General features: G+C 36.3%; 1 protein-coding gene across 2 annotated transcripts in view; it reads right to left on the minus strand.

Annotated features, from left to right (window-relative positions):
* PPP1R42 (protein phosphatase 1 regulatory subunit 42) overlaps positions 1 to 19,245 on the minus strand; it is a 40,837-nt gene that overhangs the window by 17,744 nt on the left and 3,848 nt on the right. For both annotated transcript variants that reach the window (XM_043879883.1, XM_043879882.1), the window contains exons 2-5: positions 11,801 to 12,021; positions 10,514 to 10,680; positions 9,111 to 9,249; positions 7,488 to 7,604 (exon numbers count right to left, since the gene is read on the minus strand). In XM_043879883.1, coding sequence (XP_043735818.1) covers positions 7,488 to 7,604; positions 9,111 to 9,249; positions 10,514 to 10,680; positions 11,801 to 11,929 — 552 coding nt within the window. In that variant the 5' untranslated portion in view covers positions 11,930 to 12,021. The remainder of the gene's footprint in view (positions 1 to 7,487; positions 7,605 to 9,110; positions 9,250 to 10,513; positions 10,681 to 11,800; positions 12,022 to 19,245) is intronic.

The raw sequence follows: 19,245 nt of genomic DNA on the forward strand, positions 1-19,245 counted from the left end.
TCCCAACCGCTGAACCACCAGGGAAGTCCCAAAGATCACTTTTAATGTGTTATGTATCCTTCTAGTCTTCTATTTTGAGCATAGGGATTTCTTTTTTAATTGTCAGTCATACTGTGTGTACAGTTTTGTTTTATGTGCATCATAAACATTTTCATGTTTTAATAGCTTATAAGAACATCAGCTTATTGATATTTAAAGGGATAATTAAGTTGTTCTATGGTTGAAAATCCAAATAAATGTGAGAAAAACAGATTAGTCACCCGTTTACCCTCCTCACCTCCTCTCCCTGTTTTTTTTCAGTCCAGTGTTACTGTCTTTCTCCAATGTCTTGTCTTTCTGTCATTCCTTTTCTTGCTTTCTCCCCTCTTTCTACTCTATAGCCCATGATTGATTTTTAGTAATTCAGTGGCCATAGGCAAAAAAAGGGAAAACTACCTTCAGTAGGGCAAAACCATTATTTTAAAGCAAATGTTTTGCTGACAATAATAATAAATACTGATAATAACTAATTCTGTGGAGAGCTTTTGGTTTTCTGAGCACTGTTGTATATATATGATATTGTACATATCCAAGAGGACTGCTTTTCTTTAAAATATGAGTATGAGAATTACAAAGTTAATAAAAGTTCCAGAGGATATCAACAGGCAAACACCTGTGATTCTTTTGTTTTCTTCAGGCCAAGACCAAACTTATCATAGGTTATAAGGGAAAAATTAGAAAATACAAATTATATATACATATTCTTAATTTCTAAGCTGAAAGTAATTGTTAATGCATTGGCTGGTATTTTTATTCCCCATAGCATTTCTTCACCTTCAAAGCATGATACTATTTAGCATTGTATATCTATTTAACTATTTGTATCTTCCACCTTATTCTTTGCTTGATCCATGTTGCTTAGATATTTCATTTTTCCATTTTTGGAAAAAATCTCATATAATAAGACTACATTTATTCTTCAGACTTTAGAATATATATATATGTATGTGTATATATATATATATATATATATATATATATATATATATATATATATATATTTACCATGAAGCTTTGGTAGCAGGTCCCTTCTACATATTAAATATCCTCCCAAAACTGTAAAAGGAGGTAACAGAAATGGAACATCCAGATAGGTGCCTGTGTCTACATGAAGAAATGCTGTCTTTTGGGGAATATAGAAGCACAGCTGGGTTTTCAGAGCTCACTGCAGAGCACTTTAATCTTTCAGAGACCGATGTCTTCCCATATAAAGTAGTATTTCTAGTTCTGCTTACTTCATTATTCATCAGGTATGTATTGAGTTACGGGTTAATTTCTGTGCTAGACTCCGATGGATTCAAATAAATAAGTTATGTGAAAAATACAAGGAATTGTATAAGCAACTGTACAAGCAATCCTAAACTTTCGGACATTGCTTCTTACTATTTGACCTTAGGCAAGTCTGTGACCTCATTTATAAAGTGAGGGTAATTAGAGGATTAGTTGCTGTGGCATGTAAAGTGCGTGAGGCAGAGCAGATAGGGAATACATGTGTTAGTTCTCTGCCTCTTTGTCTGCTCTGCCACCCCTGAGCTAATTCTCTAATTTTGGTCAACACAGAGAAAAAGTGACATTAAGAGAGAGTCAGGTTCTGATCCACTGACAAGTAACTGATGCCTTAAAATAAAGTTCTCTTCAAAAGTTCGAACTTCATCCTTTAGTCCTGGGTCATGGGTTATGCCCTCTTCCCAGAATTTGTTCCACACCTTTTGATACAGCCATAATTATTTTCTGTGAGAATTTCACTATATTTCTCTTAGTTTAAAAACCTCTGGAAGGATGGAACTATGCATTGCATCTTTGTACGCTGTTGAATATGATGCCCATTATAGTAACAATAAGAAAACTTTAAAATTTATATGGCTAAAGAGTCCTGTAGGTTTTTATTAATTGTTCGTCACTTGATAAATGACCCTCAGCAAACTCCTTCTCCCAGTGTATGTTTATTTAAGACTAAACTAATCCTGTGTTGAAATATGATTACTCTTTGGATATGCTCTGATTATGCATTGCCTTCCTGTCTTTCATAAAATGCTTTCACTTTTGTGCCCTTCAGTAAGTTGCTAAAGGGAGCAGACACCTCTGGACAGCCTCGGTATGATAAATGATCATGTCATGCTATCACTTAGAAAAGTGCTGCAAAATACTGAGGAGCTGGCTTTGTTTCCCGTGCAGGGTTGGTGTCTAAGCTCTAGGGCGGGGGCCTGTTGCACTGGCAGTGCTCCTGCTGCAATTAATGATGGCCACTGATGAACCTGTATGTGACCAGCATGCGCCAATCTTTATTGGAAACGTCTAGCCCAACTGTCCTGACTACATCTAAAGACAGCCATTTGTCATCCCCGTGACTGCCTGTCATCATCTGCCTGGGAAAATCTATAATTTTGGGCTTGTTCCTGACTAAACTGTGGAGTGAATAAATTTATCTTTTGAGTTACTTTGTCAGGATCAATATTGAGCAGAGGTTGAATAAATTAGAAACTGGAAATACATGACAGGCCATAGTGGTTTATTTGTTTGTATCTTATAAGTCAAGTATTTAGTTTTTATAAAAGGCAAGCACGTCAGATTTTTGATTTCCACTGTTCATTCTAAGATGCTTTACCTCATGATAAATGGGCATCAGAAAACCAATGAAGTAAATCACTGACTGATGTATCTGACTGTGAGATGAACTTTTAAGATCATTTTATTGATTTAGCAAACTTTGCAGACATAAAAACTGAAGGTAAAGATTAAACTTTTTTTCAAGTTGTTATACATTTTTGCAGCCATGATATTTATTTGATTTAATAATATCAGCAGTATATATAATGTTGGCCTATTACTAGTTCATGGCTCTTCAAGTTACTTGCAGAAATCCAGGTTTTATTATAAATGGTTATTCAGTAATTTAATATTTTTAATACATTGTTGCATTCTTTTTAAAATATTTATTTAGTTGGGTGTGCCAGGTCTTAGTTGAGTCATGAGGAATTTTTAGTTGTGGCATGCAGACTCTTAGTTGTACTATATGTGGCATCTATTTCCCTGATCAGGTATTGAACCCAGACCCCCTGCATCTGGAGCATGGAGTCCTAGCCACTGGACTGCCAGGAAGTCTCCATTGCCGCATTCTTATTTAAAGGAGTTACAGGGAAAAAAAATGCAAATAAATATTAGTCAAAAGTAAATATTTAAACTAGAGCCCTATGAGTTAAAGAAGGGAGTTTCTAAAGTATGGAGTATTATTTGGCTTAAAATGTCCCTTTCTCCTCCTCAGTGATTGATTCTGCCACCATTTTTATTAGAGAGAACTGGGTCACCTAGCATCAAGTTTTCTCAGTTGTCTGCCTTTGGTCTCACACTTCCTCTTCCATTCCTTTTTCCAATTTTTATCAGCAAAGGAAAAGTCCCACCTCTTTTCCCAAATGAATCAGTTCTCTCATCCCTTCCTCTCTCCACAGGCCTCCTACTCTTGGAATCATCTTTCTCTTTGATTTCTAGTCTCTCCACCTCCTCTGGGCTTTATCCTATCTCTTACACACCATCACTACACTTCCTTAAAGAGTAGTCCAGACCAGTTCTTTTCAAACTTTCATGTCCTTATGAGTCATGTAGGGATCTTGTTTAAATTGCAGGTCCTGGTTTAATAGTGTCTGGGAGCAGAAGTTGAGATTCTGCCTTTCTGATGCTGCTGGTTCTAGGACCACACTGGGAGTTATAAGGGTCTTGGTCACTGCTTTTGCTTCCTCAATCACTGGGCACTCTTGCAACCTGGTGCATTTGATCAGGCACCACTAACATTACCACTGAGCCATACATTGACAATTTTGTACTTTCTTTGTCTCAGTTCTTGGGAGCAACTTACCCTACTTGACCACATCCTTTATGGCTTTTCTTGCAGGCTCCCTGGGTCCTACTCTTACCTGCCCCAGGGCCTTTGCACATGTTATTCTCTTTACTTGGTAAGCCATTCTGTTGTTTCAGAGTTCAGCTCAGCACTGCCTTCCTAAGGGAAGCCTTCACTCAGCTCCCTAAGGTAGTTCCCCTAGTTATAGGCTTTCAGAGTGACATACTGCTCCTTTATAGCACTTGCCTGGGGTGCAATTTTACTTATGTTTTTGGATAATTATGTGCTTAATGTTCCTCTTCCTCTCAATGCTGAGAGCTCTTTGAGTTCAGGGACTGGATCTGTTTTTTTTTTTTTAATCACTATTGTCTTCCCCTTTGTCTAGCAAGTGCTGTCACATGGTAGGTGTTCTGAATGAATGAAAAAGAAGAAATAGTGAATGACTGCATGAAATGAATGGATCTCAGGTTAGAAGCAGAACAAGAGTTTTAAGCAAGAGATTATATGGAACTGTTTTGAAAATTCTGCTGATTAGAAGTGCTGCAGTCAGAGAGAGAATGGAAAGACAGGATTTATCTTCTATTTTGTTTTTTCCTCTACTCCTCTTCCACCCTTACCTCTTCTCCCTCACCCTGAGTCTCTGCCATGGACTTTGGACTAGGGAATAGGAGAGATGATGGCAGGGCTAGAAGATCTTGGGGGAAGGAGTCCGTGGCAGCTGTGGGTGAGAGGGAAGGAAATGAAATCCCAAACAGCAGGGAGGACAGAAGCCATTTGCCTAGCTTCCTCCAGGTCCTTATGCAACCATCCTAAGGGACCATTATTTTTTTCACTTTTTAATTTCATGTATTTTCTGTAGATGCATTTGAGGAACCTACAGTGTCCAAATAAAGGCAGCTGGTTTGAGTGCTAAAAGCCATAGGTAATTATAGTGGTTCGGTTAGAATTCTCTAATGATGTACACTTCTTTTTCCCCATGGCACAAAGCTGTCTGTTGTTGAAGACTCTTAGGATGGATGTCAGTGACTTTATGTATGGCACATTGAGCTTTCTCTCCCATGGCACAGGGCTTGATGTCAGCAGCTTTGGGGCAACTTCGATCAATGAGTATAAAGAATGGAAAAATTAAAGCCAAAAAATGGAGACGCTGATCCCAGGAATATATAAAGAGAACTAAGTTAATATTCTGATGCTACCCTTCCTGCCCTTTGACTAAGCCTTCAGAGGATGATTTAAAATGACCATAAAAGCGCATTTCAAATGACTCCTGGGCAAGTCTGTATTCAGACATCCAAGAAGCTGTGTCTAAGTGTTTTTAATTATGTGTATCTTCTTGCTAAGTCACTTCAGTCATGTCTAACTCTGTGGGACCCCAAAGAACTTGATATTTCATCCTCACACTGTGGATATCTTTTCTCTATGGGAAGGAAAAGCAACTTTTGGTGTATCTCAGCCTCTGGAACTTACTAAATGATTTGCATTCCTTCCTCAGATGGTTGAATATTTTAAATTGTTCTTGTATTCATTCATTTTATAAACACGTAGTAGGTGTCTACTATGTGCCAGGCACTGGCCTGAGCTCTCGGGCATCCTGAAATCGACAAAAAGTCCTTGCTCTTAAAGGCATTTCGATATTTGGGGGAATTCATTTGTAGTAGAATAATATTTATTTTAGTAATTATCTACTGCTGACAGTAGTTATGACAAACCTAGACAGCATATTAAAAAGCAGAGACATCACTTTACCAACAAAGGTCCATATAGTCAAAGCTGTGGTTTTTTCAGTAGTCATGTACGGATGTGAGAGTTGGACTATAAAGAAGCCTAAGCACTGAAGAACTGATGCTTTCGAATTGTGGTGCCAGAGAAGACTCTTGAGAGTCCCTTTGACAGCAAAGCGATCAAACCAGTCAATCTTAAAGGAAATCAACCCTGAATATTCATTGGAAGGACTGATGCTGAAGATGAAGCTCCAACACTTTGGCCACCTGATGTGAAGAGCTGACTCGTTAGAAAAGACCTTAATGCTGGGAAAAATTGAGGGCAGGAGGAGAAAGGGGTAACAGAGGATGAGATGGTTGGATGGCATCACTAATGCAATGGACATGAGTCTGAGCAGACTCTGGGAGATAGTGAAGGACAGGGAATCCTCGTGTGCTGCAGTACATGGGGTTGCAAAGAGTTGGACACAACATAGCGAGTAAACAACAACTGCAATGGCTATGAGATGAGCAAGGTAATAGTACTAAATTTGGAAACAAGACCAGGAGTAACTGTTTTAGAGTCAGCGGATAGCTGTCTGAAAGGGCTTTTTTTTTTTTTTTTTTTTGTAAGTGCTTTTGAAACAAGAGTTCTATTTATGGGGGAAAGAAGCCTATTCTTCCTCCTATGGTCTTATGTAAAGAAATTATATCACAGCTACCTCATTGCCAAACCAGAAACTATGAGGTCTTGGCAGTGGTTCAGCTCACAAGTGACTGGTTCCAGGAAGTCTTCCCTAGCCCTAGGCTAAGTTAGTGATACCATAATACTTATGAAAACAGAACCACATTGTAGTCTGATCACTTGTTGACTTTTTTTAATTCCCTGGGACTGTACTCTTTCTTCTTCTGATCTACATGGAGTAGTATAATGCCTGGCAAACATGTAGATGCCCAATACATGTTTGAATGAATGAGTAATTGAATGAATGTGATATGATATGGCATAATATGACCAGAATATAGCTAGTGCAAATTAGAATAAATTAAAAGATACAGGTGTGTCCCTTGGAGGAGCAGCAAGGAGAGAGTTCAGGTCTAGTTACAGTTACTAGAAACTCGTTCAATGGGAGATCAGAGTTAAGAGGCAAGAAATCTAGTGTCTTGTTCAGTCACTCAGTTGTGTCCGCTCCTTGCTACCCCATGGACTGCAGCACTCTAGGGTTCCCTATCCTTCACCATTTCCCAGAGTTTGCTCAAACTCATGTCCATTGAATTGATCATGCCATCCAACCATCTCATCCTCAGTCATCGGTTTTTCCTCCTGCCTTCAGTCTTTCCTAGCATCAGGGTCTTATCTAATGAATCAGCTCTTCACATTAGGTGGCCAAAGTGTTGGAACTTCTGCTTCAGCATTAGTCCTTCTAATGAATATTCAGGGTTGATTTCCTTTAGGATTGATTGGTTTGATCTCCTTGTAGCCCAAGGGGCTCTCAAGAGTCTTCTCCAACAGTTTGAAAAGCAGCATTTCTTTGGCACTCAGCCTTCTTTATGGTCCAACTTTCACATCTGTACATGACTACTGGGAATACCATAGCTTTGACTATACGGACCTTTGACAGCAAAGTATCTAGAGGGAAACATTTGATAGAAAAATAACATAGAGTGGAAAAAGCATATACTTCCTTCTCAGAGAAACATCTGTCTGTTGGTGAGGGATGGAGATCTTGGGGTATGGAAGAGAAAATCAGGTAAGAGCAGAATTATGCAAATAAATACATTACAAAGTAAAGCTTCATAAACTAGTTTTAGAACAAACTTAGAATAGTTTTAAAAGTAAGTTTATAGCTATAGTAAAGTAAGTATTTTCAATCACAATGTCATGTAAATATTGAAAACTTTTTTCTTTACCTTACCTTCACGTGCAGAAGTTGATTGTCAGCTGCTATGAGCTGATTAAGATTCTCCAGTATTTCTAAGTCTCTTATGTCATCAATATTATTATTGCTGATATTCAATATAGAGAGGGATTTCTGTAAGAAAAGGAACTAATTTAGGATTAATAAATAATCTACTTAAATGCTATACATAGAAACCAGAAATCGTAATGTGTGAAAAATTTTAAGTTGATCAATTCAGGCTATTTTCCTCTTTAGACAAGAAAATAAAAATCATTGGAAGTTTTGTTTTTATGCCATATTTTTTTCTGGTGAAACTTTTAGGACTATAGTAATTGTAATGTAACTTACTATTTTTGTCTAAAGTTCCTTCGTAAGTCCAATTTTTCTCTTCCAAGATATGAGAGAAATTTATAGATAGAAGCCAACAAGGAAGGAAAGAGAGAAAAAAGATGTCCCAATAAGCAAATAACACATTGTAGAAAAAAATGCTTATTTTAGTTTAAGCAAATTACCCTTTTGTGTTAAATATCACTAATATTAGGGAGAAATAGTTTTCATCTTTGTTTTTCTAAATAGGAAACATGATCAAGAATTGAAAGAATATCTTGTTTGTATTTTTATCTGTATCTCTCCATATAGTTTTCTCTCGGTAATTTGTATGTTCAGGAGCCAGGTAAAATAATAATTATCTAATTAAAAAGAACTTCAAAATCAGCTGTTAATGAGGACATGAGTATATAATAGAGCAACACTAAGTCAGAGGCATCTAAATTCTATGGCCCAGGATTCTCTACCAAGATGGAGACAACTCACTCAGGTATCCCACCTTTAGAGAAGATACTTCCTGATACTTTTCAGCACTTGAAGTATAGCTTTAAAAGTATGCCTTACATATAGGATTTCAGAATCTGCCTGAATCTATGACAAAATGAGGAAGCAAAAATGTTTTCGGTGGCGATTTGTAATAGAACTAGCCATCCCCACAGTGGCGTGAGTCTACTTGGTTCAGCTGAGGTTGAGCTGAAACATAGTTGTTTCAATAGGAGAGTAGGGAGGATAGGATAGAAATCAGGTCACTCCTTTCTTTTCCAATTTAAAGCACTACCCAGGACTTCCCTGGTGGTCCAGTGGTTAAGACTCCATGCTCCCATTGTAGGGGAAAGTGAAAGGGTTAGTCGTTCAGTTGTATCCAACTCTTTGCGACCCCATGGACTGTAGCCCGGCAGGCTCCTCCTTCCATGGAATTTTCCAGGCAAGAGTACTGGAGTTGGTAGCCATTCCCTTCTCCAGGGGATCTTCACCACCCAGGGATTGAACCCGGGTCTCCTGCATTGCAGGCAGATTCTTCACTGTCTGAGTCACCAAGGAAGCCCCAACGTAGGGGCCCTGGGGTTCAATCCCTGGACAGGGAATTAGATTTCCCTCGCCGTAACTAAGATCCCACGTGCTGCAACTAAGACTCAGTGCAGCCAAATAAATTATGTAGGAAAAATTAGTTTTAGCCCTCAAATTCTCAACTGACCATATAAACATGCACAGTATGTACAACGTCCAGATAAACCTTCACCACCTTCCTTTTTTTTCATTATAATCATTGATCACTGTAGTCTTTGTCAGAATACTCAAATGCAGCCTTACTGCCAGAGAATGAAGGGTTCTTGGATCAAACACAAGCTTTTCTCCAAGGGGAAGCCTCTGACTCTCAACATGAAGCTCTCTTAGTCCTTCTAGTCCTTCTAAGCCTTCTATGACAGCAATGTAATTGCCTCCCAGATATCTGCAAAATATAAAACAAAATTTTAAGTAGGCATTCTGAGACATCACAGTCTATATGTATGATGAAAACATAACAAAGTCACTGAACTATTTGAAAATTACACAGCTGACCAATGAATATTGGGTGTGTGTATGGGGTCTGGTTAGGGACGCTGACCTTCATGCAGTGAAATTTGCATATCACTTAGAGTGGGCACTCTTTATCCCTGATTACTTCATATTACTTCATAGTAATATTTCATATTACTTAATAGTTGCATGGACCATGCAACTGGACCATGGACCATGCAGCTCTATAGTGTTTTCTACTGAAAAACCTCAGTAGTCAAAGGTCATCTGTACATGCAGAATGTTCTGTTTGTATTGAATCAGTGAAAGGTTTGTTTATTTGATTCTTACAATTAATTAATTCTAAGAAATGTTCATTTTAAAAATGAGAGAACTGGAATAGTCCTCTCTATCAGTGCTCCTCTTGTGTTAGAGTGCATAAGAATCATCTGGGTTATAGGTTTAAAAATGAAGATTTCTGAGCCTAACTGCCAGAGATTCTGATTTGGTTACCTAGGTTGGAACCCAGCAATCTGCATTTTTTAAGTTGATATATAGTTGATTTACAGGATTGTGTTAGTTTGAGGTGTACAGCAAAGTGATCCAATTATATATATATATATATTTTTCAGATTGTTTTTCCATTATGGGTTATTACAAGATATTGAATATAGTTCCCTGTGTTATATAGTAAATCCTTTTTGCATATCTATTTTATACAGCAATATGAAGTTTTAATAAGCATCTCCCACCTCACTTTTTCCCCCCATTCTGAGACCTTGGCCTGCTTTTTGGAAAGCAGTGATAGTTCTTCAAATCTGGGGAAACTGGATCCACTGGGCCCCATTGTTTAATTAAAATCATAGGCAGTAATGCCTCTTGCAGTCAAATCTACATCAACATTATCAGTTCTATGACCTTGCCCTTTTGAGATGTGTGATTCTGAAAGGCACAGAACTCATTTGGGTTCCATGGACACTGTTTTCACCATTTGAGCCTAAATAAGCGTGTTTTAGATATCCCTATAAGCCCTTGAGACAACTCACCCACCTGCAAAAGAAGCATACCAGGGCTTACAGAACACAAGTTATCAAGTATTACATATATAATAGTAATAATGCAGAGAAATAAAAATGAGGCAGATAAAGGATGTGCTTGCATGCAAAGATATTACTGCAATGATGACAATTGCATTACTGAGAAATAAAAGCACTTACAGTTTTTCCAGTTTCTTTAATGACCTGAGGTTCTCTATACATGAAATACAATTGTTTTGTAGGTATAAGTGGGTCAGATTTGTGGCATAATTCAGGTTAGTGATTTGACTAATGCGGTTATCATACAAATATAAAACACTAAGATTTTTACAAAGAGAGAGGTCTTCCTGAAAGGAGAACAAAAACAGATCATACTTAATTTCTTCTGAAAACTTAGAGGGTCATTTTCAAGAAAGCTTTTCACTCAATCATTCTACACATTTCATTAAGGTTAATATAAAAGAACAGAATTCCCCCATTCTTAGCACAGTCAAAATAAGACCGGAATGATTACAATATTAGTTCTAGGCTTTAGTATTCTGTAACCTTATCAATAAAATTGTGTTTGCTAAGAAAGGTTTTCCCAGTGCAAGCAGTTTTTCTTGGAAACAGTTAGACTCCTCTGAAGCATCTAAACTTGCTTCAACATTATGAATCAGGGCTTAATCTTTCTGTAGGACTGGAAATAAACTGTGTGGTTTGTGATACTGAAAAACCACTGGAACTCATCTAGATATTCAAGAACAATGGATTAATAAGCTATAATAATGCTATTGAAGGGAATACCATTAAATATCCTTTATTTTCTTTAGTAATATCTTGTAGATCTCATTAAAAAATGAAAACAGTACATTCAATATGATGCATTATTGTAAAACTATATGTCTAGTATGTATAGTATGTATAGGGGGCTTCCCTGGTGGCTCAGGTGGTAGAGAATTTGCTGGGGTAACGCGACAGACCTGGGTTCAATCCCTGGGTCAGGAAAAATCCCCTGAAGAAGGGAATGGCTGCCCACACCAGTATTCTTGTCTGGAGAATCCCATGGACAGAGGAGCCTGGTGGACTACAGTCCATGGGGTCACAAAGAGTTGGACATGACTGAGTGACTAACACTTATGTCTAGAAAAAAAGGGAGAAAGGACATCACCCTTGGTTTTCTCTATGTGAAAGAATGACAAGTCAATTTCTTTCTTTTTATATGTCTTTATATAAATGAACACTACTTACTTTTGAAGGTGAGAAAATAATTAAAGATATTTTAAAGAGTATCTATCATTTTTTGTGTTGTGGTAGAGTTAGAGTAAGTAGGCAAGATGTAGGAGTGAAATTCTGCTCAAAAATATCCCAGCTTTCATTAAGATCTTTTAAAATACAGCCACATCTTGGGAACTAGTTGGATATACCAATTTCTAAACTTTACATTGCTAATTGTATAAAAATAGGAAATAATTTCAGAGTTCTTACAATTGCATCTATATTTTTATCTGAAAAATTTATATGAGTTATTTTCTTCAGGTATTGTAGAGTGTTTTCTTCTTTTCGGGGTTTAAGATTGCTGTTCTTGGCGATGAGATCCAAAGTCAGTCGAACCATGACTTCTCTATAAATCAAACAAACTCTTGGCAATAGCTCTCTTCTGATACCATGTTAAGAAGTGGTTTAAGTATTGTTTTATGCCCAACTTTCTAAAAAGCAAAGAAAAAAAGGAGTATTATGTACACAGCAATTTAGGCAAATTACCTTGACTTTTTAATATATAAAACTATTGATAAAGTAGTTCACAAACGGTTTTAGGGTTATGTTTTTTCTAAGTTTATAGTTTTAATTCTTTTCATAAAAAGATATAAAACACCAAAATTAAATTAAATTACAGTGCACATTCAGTTTTACTTTTAAATCTTTTATTCTCCCTAGTTTTGACTTGTTATTGTGGGTGGATCATTTTTCTCTCTTTGAGTTGAAAAAGACCTCAGTATCATTTAGTGTTCTCCCATGAAGAAATTAAGGGCCAGAGATTTGTCTCAAACCAATCAAGTTAGTGACAGTTGAAAATGAGACCAGGCCTCCTGGCTCTTTTTTTCATAGTACCTTAGTGATCATATTTATTTGTCTCCAAAATCAGAACACATGGTGTGAAAACCTTGAGTATATTCATAGGACAGTGGTAAAAATACTTCTAGATAAGACCAAAATATGCAAAGCAAAACTTTAATATATTTAGAAGAAAATATAGGTCTTTCTCTTAAAATTAGGATATGGAAGGAGTTAACTTATATGCTACAAGTTTTAAGTTATATGCTTAAAACTTAAGCATATATGTAGTTATATGCTACAAGTTAACTTATATGCTACATGTTTTAAGCCTAAAACACGAACAAAAAATTGCTTGATACATTTTACTACATTAAAAAAATATAGCTTCTGCTTAATAATATCTCTCCACCTTGATTAGTCTTGGTTCCTAACACTTTTTTTCTTTTATTTTCCAGTTTTTTTATTGTGGTAAAATACAGTTTATCATCTTTACCATTTTATAAGTGTACAGTTCAGTTTTACTAAATATATTTATAATGTACAGCCATTGCCATAGTCTATCTCTAGTATTCTTTTCAGTTTGTAAAACTGAAGTTCTATTCCTGTTAAACGATAACTCCCTATACTCTCCTGTCTTCCATGGCCCAGGCAACCACTGTTCTACTGTGTCTCTATGATTTTGATAATTTTCTAAGAACCTCATATAAGTGGAATAATATTTTATTTTTGTGACTGACATTTTCACTTAGCATAATGTCCTCAACATCACTGACTTAATGGACATGAGTTTGGGTAAACTCCGGGAGTTGGTGATGGACAGGGAGGCCTGGCGTGCTGCAGTTCATGGGGTCTCAAAGAGACGCGACTGAACTGAACTGAACTGAACTGAATGTCCTCACGGTTCATCCTTGTTGTAACGTAAGTCAGAACTTCCTTCTTTTTTACTATTGAATAATATTCCATTGTATGTGTATACTAGATCTTGCTTACCATTCACCCATCTATAGACATTTGAGTTGATTCTGTGTTTTAACTATTGTGAATAATGCTGCTGTGAACATGGGTGTACAAAAATCTCTTTGAGATTCTGTTTTTAATTCTTTTTGGTATATGTATGTAAGCAGAATTGCTGGATCATATGGTAATTCTACTTTTGATTTTTTGAGTAACTGCTATTGTTTTCCACAGTAGTTTTACCATTTTACATTACAACCAACTGCACAAGAGTTCCAGTAACTCACATTCTTGCTAACACTTGCTATTATCTGTATTTTTTATAGTATCCATCCTAATGGGCGTGAGGTAGTATCTCATTGTAGTTTCAATACTCATTTCCTTAATTAGTGATGTTGAGCTTCTTTTTATGTGCTTATTGGCCATTCGCCTATCTTCTTGGAGAAATGTATTCAAGTCCTTTGCCCATTTTTAATCAGGTTGTTTTCTTATTGAGTTGTAGAACCCTATCAGATGTATGATTTACAAACAGTTTCATGTTCTTTGCCCATTTGAGATTTAAGAGTTCTCTACATATTCTGGATATCAATTCCTTATCAGATATATCACTTGTAAGTATTTTCTCCCATTCTCTGTATTGTCTTTTTACTCTGTTGATAGCACAAATTTTAAATATTTTCATGAAATATAATTTGCCTACTTTTTATCCTGTTGCCTGTTTTGTTGATGTCATTTCTAAGAAATCATTGACAAATGCAATATTGTGGAGCTTTTGCTCTTTGTTTTCTTCTAAGAGTTTTATAGTTTCAGGTCTTACATTAAGGTCTTTGATCTGTTTTGAGTTAATCTTTGATTTGATGTTAAATAAGGGTCTAACATCATTCTTTGCATGTGGATATACAACTTTCCCAGCTTCATTTGTTGAAAAGACTGTCCTTTCCCCATTGAATGATCTTGACACCCTTGTAAAAAATCATTTGACTGTATATGTGAGGATTTAATTCTATCTTTCTGTTTTATTCCATTGATTTATGTCTGTCTTTATTCCAGTACCATGCTGTTTTGATTGCTATAACTTTGCAGTAATCAGGAAGTGCAAGTCCTCTAGCTTTGTTCTTCTTCAGAATTGTTTTGGATATATGGACCTCTTGAGTTTCTTATGAATTTTAGGATGCATTTTTCTATTTATTTAAAAAAAAAAAACCAACCCATCATTGGGATTTAGATAAGGCTTGCAGTGAGTCTGTAGATTGCTTTGGGTATTTTTGACATCTTAACAATGTTAAGTCTTCCAGGCCATGAAGAAGGGATATGTTTTCATTTATTTCTGTCTCTTATTTTCCAGCAGTGTTGTATAGTTTTCAGTGTATAAATCTTTCACCTTTTTGGTTAATTCCTAAATGTTTTATTCTTTTTGATGCTTCTGTAAATGGATTTTTAAAAAAAATTTCCTTTTCAGGTTGTTCATTGTTTGTGTATAGACATGCAACTGATATTTGTTGACTTTTTATCCTGCTACTTTGCTGAATTCATTTGTTAGTTCTAACATTTGTGTGTGCATATATATAATCGTTAGCATTTCTATGGTTTAGATCCTATTACCTGCAAACAGAGATAATTTTTACTTCATCTTTTCCATTTTGGATGCCTTTTCTTTCTTTTTCCTGCCAAATGTTTCTGTTCACTTTGGGTTTCTCATATGTGGCTTTTATTATGTCTAGGTAGTTTCCTTCTATTACTAGTTAGTTGAGTATTTTTATTGTGAAAATTTAGGTTGTTGAATTTTGTCAAATGTTTTTTCTGCATTATCCGTTTTTTCTTTCATTCTGTTAATATAAAATATTATGTAAATCAGTTTTTATATGTTGACCATCCTTGTATTCTAGGGATATATCCCACTTATTCATGGTGTATAATCTTTTTAATATGCTGCTGAATTTGGTTTGGTAGTGTTTTGTTGAGCGTTTTAGCATGAGTGCGTGTAAGGGATTTTGGTCTGTAATTTTCTTTTTTTTTAATTTCAGGCTTTTGCATATTCTTAATTTTTTCTTTAACTTTTTATTTGGTTTGGGGTATAGTTGATTTAACTAACAATGTTGTGATAGTTCCAGGTGAATAGCAAAGGGATTCAGTCATACATATACATGTGTAATTTTCTTTTGTTGCAGTGTCTTTGACTTTGGTATCACAGTAATGCTGGCCTCACAGAATGAGTAAGAATGTGTTCCCTTCTCCTCAAAGTTTTGGAAAACTTGAAGAAGGTTTGGTGTTTTTCTTAAAATGGTTGGTTGAGTCCACCAGTGGAGCCATTAGGGTCAGGGCTTTTCTTTGTTGGGAGATTTTTGATTACTGATTCAATTTCCTCCCTAGTTACATGTCTATTCAGATTTTCTATTTCTTTATGATTTAGTGTTGGTAGGTTTTATGTTTCTAGGATTTTTTTCTATTTAGGTTATCCAGTTTTTGACATACAGTTGTTTATAGTATTCTCACAATACTTTTCATTTCTGTAGATTGATAGTAATGTCCCCACTTTCATTTCTCATTTTAGTTCTTTGTGTCTTTTTTTTTTTTTCTTAGTCCATCTAGCTAAAAGTTTGTCAATTTTGTTGATCTTTTCAAAGACCTAGCTTTTGGTTTCATTGGTTTTCTCTATATTATATTATCTATTTCATTTGTCTGTGCTCTAATCTTCATCATTTTCTTCTTTCTACTAGCCTTTTCAGTTTTTTAGTTCAGTTGCTCAGTTGTGTCCAACTCTTTGCGACCCCATGAACCGCAGCACGGCAGGCCTCCCTGTCCCTCACCAACTCCCGGAGTCCATCCAAACCCATGTCCATTGAATCGGTGATGCCATCCAACCATCTCATCCTCTGTCGTCCCCTTCTCCTCCTGCCCTCAATCTTTCCCAGTATCAGGGTCTTTTCAAATGAATCAGCTCTTCACATCAGGTGGCCAAAGTATTGGAGTTTCAGCTTCAACATCAGTCCTTCCAGTGAACGCCCAGGACTGATCTGCTTTAGGATGGACTGGTTGGATCTCCTTGCAGTCCAAGGGACTCTCAAGAGTCTTCTCCAACACCACAGTTCAAAAGCATCAATTCTTCAGCACTCAGCTTTCTTTATAGTCCCACTCTCACATCCATACATGACTACTGGAAAAACCATAGCCTTGACTAGACGGACCTTTGTTGACAAAGTAATGTCTCTGCTTTTTAATATGCTGTCTAGGTTGGTCATAACTTTCCTTCCAAGGAGCAAGCGTCTTTTAATTTCATGGCTGCAATCACCATCTGCAGTGATTTTGGAGCCCCAAAAAATAAAGTCAGCCACTGTTTCCACTGTTTCCCCATCTATTTGCCATGAAGTGATGGGACCGGATGCCATGATCTTAGTTTTCTGAATGTTGAGCTTTAAGCCAACTTTTTCACTCTCCTCTTTCACTTTCATCAAGAGGCTCTTTAGTTCTTCTTCACTTTCTGCCATAAGGATGGTGTCATCGGTATATCTAAGGTTATTGATATTTCTCCCTGCAATTTTGATCCCAGCTTGTGCTTCATCCAGCCCAGCATTTCTCATGATGTACTCTGCATATAAGTTAAATAAGCAGGGTGACAATATACAGCCTTGACGTACTCCATTTCCTATTTGGAAGCAGTCTGTTGTTCCATGTCCAGCTCTAACTATTGCTTCCTGACCTGCATATAGGTTTCTTAAGAGGCAGGTGGGGTGGTCTGGTATTCCCATCTCTTTCAGAATTTTCCACAGTTTATTGTGATCCACACAGTCCAAGGCTTTGGCATAGTCAATAAAGCAGAAAGAGATGATTTTCTGGAACTCTCTTGCTTTTTCGATGAGCCAGCGGATATTGGCAATTTGATCTCTGGTTCCTCTGCCTTTTCTAAAACCAGCTTGAACATCTGGAAGTTCACGGTTCATAGAATATTGAAGTCTACAATTAGTACTGTAGGATTATTTATCTCTTTAGTTGTCAGTTTTTACTTCATATATTTTGATGGCTTCTCATTAGGTGCATAAATGTTTGTCTCTGTCATCTTGTTAGCCTTAGTTATTTTTCTAGTTCCTTTAGTTGTAAAGTTAGCCTGTTGATTTGAGATCTTTCTTTTTTTTCTCCTGTCAGCATTTATAGCTATAAATTTCCCTCTTAGTATGAATTTTACTTTGTCCCATGAGTTTTGGTATGTTGTGTTTTTCATTTTCACTCATCTCTAAGTATTTTCTAATTTCTCTTGTGATTTCCTTTTTGATTCATAATGTGTGTTGCTTGTTAATTTTCCAATTTTCTTTTTGTTACTGATTTTTAACTTCATACTATTATGGTTAGAGAATATACTTTGTTTGACATCTATCTTTTAGAATCTATCAGAATTTAATTTGTGGACTAACATATGGTTTATCCTGTAAAATGTCCCATGTGCATTTCAGAAAAATGTGTGTGCTGTTGTTGGGTGGAACATTCTGTATATGTCTGTTAGACCCAGATCTTTTATGATGTTAAAACCTCTATTTCCTTACTTCTGTCTGGTTGTTTTATCTATTACTGAAAGCAGAATATTGAAGTCTACAATTAGTACTGTGGGATTATCTGTTTATCTCTTCAGTTGTCAGTTTTTACTTCATATATTTTGATGGCTTCTCATTAGGTGCATAAATGTTTGTCTCTGTCATCTTGTTATTTATTTGCCTTATGCTATGCTTTATATGCCTTATGCTTTATATGCCTATTTGCTATATGCCTTATAGCTTTTTGCCCCTTGTTTTCTGCTTTCCTGTCTTATTTTTTTTGTTGAGTTGATTTTTTTGTAATAAAACTAAATTCCTTTTTCATTTTCTTTTGTGTTTATTCCAGAGCTGTTTTCTTTATGATTACCATGGGGATCACATTTACCATCCTAAAGTTATATCACTCTAATTTGAATATGTGCCAGCTTAACTTTAATAAAGGGGCTCCCCCAGTGGCTCAGAGGTAAAGAGTCTGCCTGCAATGCAGGAGACACTGGAGACATGGGCTCAATCCCTAGGCCGGGGAGATCCCCTGGAGGAGGAAGTGGCAACCCATCCCAGTTTTCTTGCCTGAAAGATCTCATGAACAGAGGAGCCTGGTGGGCTACTGTCCATGGAGTCACAAAGAGTGGGACACAACTGAGCAGCTAAGTACAACTTAAATCGTGTGTAAAACTGTTCCTTTTCTCTTCCTACCTCTTTTGGTTGTTGATATCACAAAATTACCTCTTTATACACTGTGTACCTAAAAACATAAACCAACAATTCTTTTAAATACATTAGTCACTTAAATTATATAATAAAATATGGAGTTGAAAACTAAAGTTACAATAATACTAGATTTTAGACTCATGTTTTAAAATACATTAGTCTCTTAAGTCACATGGAACAATTACTAACCACGGTTACAAAAATTCCACCTTTTATAATTGTCCATGTATTTACCTTTATTGAGATCTTTGTTTCTTCATATGGCTTCAAATTACTATCTTCAAATTACTAACTAATGTTCTTTCACTTTACCTTGCTGGACTCCCTTGAGCATTATTGCAGGGCAGGTCTAGTGCAGCTGAGCTCCCTCAGCTTTCGTTTACCTGGAAACGTATTTTTGCCTGATTTTTGTAATACAGTTTTGTCAATACTGGATTCTTTGTTGGCAGGTTTTTTTTGTTTTTTTTGTTTTTTTTTAGCACTTTGAATATATCCCGCCACTGTTTTCTAACCTGAACATTTCTGATGAATAATGTGTGGATAATCTTATTGGGGGTTCCTTGTATGTAATGAGTTATTTCTTGCTGCATTTAAGCTTTAAGATTTGTCTTTTGAAAGTTTGATTATAATGTGTCTCAGTGTGGGTCTCTTGAGTATATCTTACTTGGAGTTCAGTGAGCTTTCATG

Source organism: Cervus elaphus, chromosome 21 (genome assembly GCF_910594005.1).
Source record: "Cervus elaphus chromosome 21, mCerEla1.1, whole genome shotgun sequence".
In the NCBI taxonomy this organism is placed as follows: Eukaryota; Metazoa; Chordata; class Mammalia; order Artiodactyla; family Cervidae; genus Cervus; species Cervus elaphus.